Below are 6000 nucleotides of genomic sequence, written 5' to 3'. Positions count from 1 at the left end.
ATACTTGTGAGAGTTTTGCAAGTATTTGCAATTACATGCAACCTCGATTTAGTAGGTATTGTTAAGGTTACGTTCTCAGAGTTGTTTAAGGATTCACTTAATGTCTAAATTGAAATGTGAAATTTTCAGCATAAATTTTCACATGGAGAAAGGACTTTCTGAAGTGATGAGTTAAAAATGTACCCATCAAAATCCCCCTCTGCCAGAATGGATTCTGCAATCATAACTATCAGCAGGATATATACTAGTAAGGTAAGTCGGGTCCCAGCCCCCTGCTGTGATCTCAGTGGAGTATTGTTAACTCTCTAAAGACTATGCGGATCTTCTTTCATTGTCTAAATATACTTATGACAAATCTACTTGTTAGTATTCAAGCAAGAGGATTGAGGGTGCTGAAAGACATCCTTAAAATCTCATCTATATATAGAATTAAAGAATCAGAATGGTTTGGGTTGGAAGGGACCTTAAAGATATCTCACAACGGGATATCCTGGAAAGAATCTGCTTTACCTGTGTGGAATCAGGTACTAGATTTCTAAAAGACTGGCATCAACACACTAGCTATATGTCCTCCCTTCCTCTTACTGTTTTTTTCCTAAGCAAACTGAAAACTCCAGCCTGTGCTATTAGAAACACTTGTAACCAAAACCAATGACAAATGTGTGCATTATTACAGAACAGTACATTATATATCTGTCTACTGCACTTACTACAGTTTTTTAGAACACTGACGTCTCAAACCTTACACTTACCGAAGTGCCAGCTGCTAGAGACTGAAGATCATGTTTTGATACGTTCTAAAGCTGTATTGTAAGGCCACTGCATGGGCTTCCCATGGCACAAAATCTATGGGTATGTAAATAATATCAAATGACAAAACTAGAAAGCAGTTTCTTCATACTTTATTTTACAATTTCTCACTAAATATATTTACAGGACACAGAGTTTGCTTTAGTGCAATACATAGTAATGTTGCATAAGTACAAACAGTTGAACTTTTCTAAAAAAAAATAAAGAAATAAAGCACTTAACTGATGTTACAGCTAAGTATGTAAAGCAACGTTAGTAACTCTGAGTGAAAATGCTAACAGCATCTTTTCTTTTCATAAACAATTTCTAGAAACAAGCCACAAACCAGCATTACGTAGTCCAAACTACTAACCCTTGTACAGTACCATATCATTTAAAAAATGATTTTTTTTAAAAGCACATATACTGTACTGTATGGCAGTCTTTTTCTACAGATACTGACTCTTTTAATACAAATATGATATTACCTTGGCAGTTTTGAAGAACAAAGTTATCTCAAGATATCAAACATCAGTAACAAACTCTGATAAGCACAGCTTCTTGAGAACTTGCTTTAACAGCATTTCTTCACAGTGATATTTATGAAAGGTTGGAAAAAGATTAGCATAAAATATTTCCATCCTTTTTCAGTTTTTATGCAAAAATCATTACTTTATATTGGTAATTATAAAATTACAAACACTTTCTATAAGTAACTGCATCTGTAGTAATGGTAGAAAAAGTTATCAGTAAGGTACCTAAAATGAAGCTTGCATAAAATGAGAGTTTGACGAAAACTAGGTACATCTTTTTAAAAATAATAAGGGAGGTAACTTAATTTAGAATAAGCAACACACCAGTTTAACAGAGACAACCTATTAATAAATTAAAAAAAGCTAATTATTTATTAATAGATGTTAAAAAATAAAGGAATTGTGATGAGGTGAAATCAACATTTAAAAAGATATGATGAAACATTTACTCTTAATCTTAGTTTTGGCACTTCATTGGAACAATTACTTTACCAAAGACCAAAATATGTATAAAAGATAAACAGCTCCTTGACATACCTTGCAAATATAGTACATAGGTACTGGCAAACACTGAAAAAACATAGTTAGTTAAACATTCCCACAGATTTGCACATGCATGCAGTATTCGGACAACAGCATTGTATCTATGTTCCTGGCGGTGACAATCCTGCGTTACTTGGCTGGTTTAGGCCATTTCTTCAGCAGATCTTGATTCTGATTTAAGTCTTACAAATTCTTTAGCAACTTCATCGTTGGTCCTCTGAGAAAGTATTCTGAGAATTGTTAACCCAGTTTCATCTACAGAGATGTTTCTCAACAGGGGGTACCAAGACGCACAGCTCCCTTTCTCTGCTATGTTTTGCAGCTGAATAACTGTCATTCCTATGATGCGATCTTCCCTAGCAAAGCAGTAATCTTTCACTGAGAGGTGAAGTTCGTAGGCTCCTGGCTTATCTTCGTTACTCAAAATGCTGTGTGGATTAAAAATACGAATTTAGAACAAAAAGTTCAGTTTCTTCCCCCTAAGGAATGAATGTCCTCTGGAAATCTTGTAAGAATGAAAGTGATAGCGGTAGTTTAATTCTTGTTGTTCCATTTTGTTGCAACAGAGTGTCATTTGGTTACAGACCTACACAGTGAACCTTTCAGGCGCTACTGATGATGTAGCCTCTGTTCCTACTGATCTGAACAGAAACAGAGAATTCATCATTCCCTCGCTATCTGAAATAAACAGTTACCTTTCCCTAGAAAGTACCTAAAATGTTCAGCTGGTTCCACAACTCTTATAAACACGTCTTTAAATTAACTGCAAAAAATAAAGAAAATCGCTGGCAGCAAGCCTCTAAAGGAGCTTTGTGATCAGGCACTGACAAAGGAAACTCTGTCCTAGTCAGGGTTGAGGTGCTAAGGGGAGCAAAACGATTGTTCTCAGTTATGAAAAGGAGGAGGAGAAACAGGTGAGAGGTGCTGGGAGAAGTACTAGATTTAAAACTCCACGTTAGGTGAATGTTTCTTATTGCTTTAAGGATTAAATAATAGAGATAAATAATACAACTAACATATGCAAAACCCATCACATGTCTAGATGTCTCAACAGTCATAAAGGCCCAGACATCCAGCAGTAATAATTAATGCTTCAGTTCAGATAGCTACCTAGGCAGATAGATTCCTGGGTGTATAAAGAGTTCTTCCTCTCTAGGAATGAATTGTACACTTTAACCAGCTTTTGTAAGCCTGAAAGCTTAGTGTTTGTCATTCATCTTCCTATAAAAAACAAAGATACAAGTTCCTAAATAATTTTGAAGGTCTATTTCTATGTACTTTGATGTATACAGCGGCCTTAGGAAAGTTTTCTATGTTCTTACCGGTTTAACTGCAAGGAATTCTAACAAAATCTGCTTAAAGTATGAAATTAACAGACAGAAAAAACTTACAATTGGAAAGTTTCGTTGTATTTTGGTGACCACGTGTTGCTCTTTGTCTTCGTTCCATGTTTTCTTTTCTTGTCACTTAGGTTAGGTCCCAACATGCAAACTTCCACAAATGGTCGGAACATGGCTGTTGTTTGCCAGTTTAGATTATTAATTGCTACAACTATAAAGAAAGAAAATAAGTCAAATAAAATTCCCTTGGAAGAGCTCCAATTCATTACCTAGTCTGACTGTATAGCCCATGAAAGGTGATCTGGGAGTTTCCTATAGGATACCAAAACCAGGCAAGCCTAGGAGGAGCTTCATCTATTCCTTGCCAAGTCTGACCACTTGCAGTTACAACAGTAGCAAATAGAAGCATATATTTTACAAATGCTTTACATTAACAGCTCTTTTGTCTGCTACCTTCACTGTAATTAAAAAATCAGTTTGTACTAATCTAAATGATACTGAGTTTCCTCTGGAATTCAGGCTGTGCAGAACAAAGGCATTTTGTTTAAAAATGGAACTTCTAAAGACTTGGTGCAGTCATTCACCACCCAGCTTTGCTTCAACTTTTGAAAAAATAAATTATATGGAAGAAAATCAGAAGTGTCATTTGTCACATTTAAATTTATAACTCCCCATCTTCATGTAATAAATGTTAACTGTCTACACAGAGAAGCATAGACAGTGCTTACCTGCACAATCTTAACTTCTGCTGATGTTGAGGAAGGACAAGGTACAATCCTAATCACCTGAAGCATACTCACAGCTTCACAAGTACTGTGATACTCAGTAGTTATTTCATTAGTGGTATGTTTTACTTAGGATGTGGTGCTTGGGGCTTTGTTTTATTGTTTATTGTTTTCTTCTTAAAATTATTTGAAACTTACCTTTTACAGTGACTTTATGCTCCCCAGTTCCAGGATGTGTAGAGATATTCACCTGTATAGATATCTCACCCACTGAATTATTAGTGGTTTGATCTGAAATAATAATAGTAGGTCTCAATACATCAAGAGAAGTAGACAGTGATAAATGGAGAATGCTATTTTCTTTGCGAAACACTTAAGAAATTTCTGACATATATTTTACATTTAAGTGGGAATCAGTTACAGACTCGTAAGTGATTTTGCCACAGAAGTAGCTAGCACTCCCAAAATGTCTATGTAAAATGACTCAGTAAAAAAAAAATGTATTTGTGTCTTGAAATGCAAAAGTTGGTGATTTTGTCAAACTTTGTTTGCATGTGCACCCTAACAATCTTATTGTAAGTGTGCATTTGGAAAGCTATTTCTGTATTGTTGCTGATGAATCCTTGGCTAGGGAGTATGGCTAGGCAAAGTACAAGTTCTGCACTAGCACAGACACACGGGCTTAAAGAAAAAAGGGAAGGTTGTAAGGATGGCAGAGGAGCCATCAACTTCATTTTGGAAGGTTTTTACTTTTGAGCACCAGTGCAAGTTCTAAGACACTTTGCACATCATGATTCCTTAAAAGGACTCTCAGTATGTACTGAAGGGTCCTTTCATAGATCAGATTATAATAGCACAATATAAACAAAACAGGATTTGTTTACTTGTTCTTTAACAGGATGGCTGTGAGTGTCGCACTTGCTCCCCAGTTGAATCTCTGTGAACTGGATGTTAAAGCCAATTAGTACCCCTTTATAACTGGCTGTTCTTTCTGTGGGTTAGCAGAGCAAAGTTTCTATCTTCTTTCTGTTTATACAGAACAACCATACTCACTGGGTCCCCATCCATCTGTACGTGAGGAGAAGCAAACATTCCTTTACCCTATCGCTGCAGAGGATGATTGCACTTGTCTTCCTTTAGTAATGTAATACAACTCATTAGAAGCTTAACAAATTTACAGATAACTCTGCTTTATGTCTGAAAACCTTATGGTTACTTAACTGTTTCCAATCTAAACTCTGCTTTAGATTTTATTTGTTAGGTTATTTATATGAATCAAAATACAGAATTCTCTCATAGGTGGGCTTTACAGTGATCCCCTGCATTTAAACTGCAGTCATGCAATTGTAGCAAACAAACTGTAAAGGAGAGAAAAAAATTCCTCTGGCCAAAGATGCTTGGTCCTCAACGGACAAAAAGTCCAGAAACTCAGGCTTTGATTCCTTCCTTATTTAGCACCTGGAATGTCATTGATGTGATAGATGGTATGGCCCCAATGATCTTGAGAGAAGACAGCCATTTGGACCGAGGACCCAGTCAAATGTGTCTTAGTCATGATAGTAATATATTGGCTACATATGCACACAGGAACTAATTCTGTCTTTTGCTCCTTAGTAGGTACCTTTGGAGGAGTGCGAACTTGTGGACTCTGGTAGAGAATATAGCAGAAAATACAAGTGTAAAAATGAGTCTTGTATATTTTGTAAAAATAAACCTCCCTATATTCTCTATTCTCTAGAATATTATTCCTGATAAAGGCAAGAAACTCCTATCGAATCAGTCTGTGATTGTGCACTAAAGTACATTCTGTGAAAGGTCTTTTGTCCTGCTTGATGCTTTAGCAGCAAAAAGTTTTTAAAAAGTTTGGAAACACTTCTAGGTTTGCATGAAAAAGGAGCCCAGCAGAAATAAATTTCACAGCAAATGAGCTAGCATGAAATTTAAGAATAGAATTTAAGACCTTGAAACAGCGGGAGCAGTACCTCTGATGGAGCGTACTTTTCAGCTGCTCTGGAAACTGAGGTGCTTTCATAGTTTCTTAGAGAGAAAAAAAAAAAAAAAAAAAAAAAA

General features: G+C 35.9%; 1 protein-coding gene across 3 annotated transcripts in view; it reads right to left on the bottom strand.

Moving 5' to 3' along the window:
* Positions 1 to 886: 886 nt before the first annotated feature.
* The window catches only part of UNC13C (unc-13 homolog C), a 149393-nt gene continuing 144279 nt past the window's right edge, over positions 887 to 6000 (bottom strand). For all 3 annotated transcript variants that reach the window (XM_026855668.1, XM_026855670.1, XM_026855669.1), the window contains 3 exons: positions 4129 to 4221; positions 3257 to 3416; positions 887 to 2293 (listed from right to left, as the gene is read on the bottom strand). In XM_026855668.1, coding sequence (XP_026711469.1) covers positions 2008 to 2293; positions 3257 to 3416; positions 4129 to 4221 — 539 coding nt within the window. In that variant the 3' untranslated portion in view covers positions 887 to 2007. The remainder of the gene's footprint in view (positions 2294 to 3256; positions 3417 to 4128; positions 4222 to 6000) is intronic.

This window comes from Athene cunicularia (assembly GCF_003259725.1).
Source record: "Athene cunicularia isolate RWA chromosome 10 unlocalized genomic scaffold, athCun1 chr10_part1, whole genome shotgun sequence".
Lineage (NCBI taxonomy): Eukaryota > Metazoa > Chordata > Aves > Strigiformes > Strigidae > Athene > Athene cunicularia.
The sequence above is the reverse complement of the archived record's forward strand: the minus strand, read 5'-3'. Positions and strand labels throughout refer to the sequence as shown.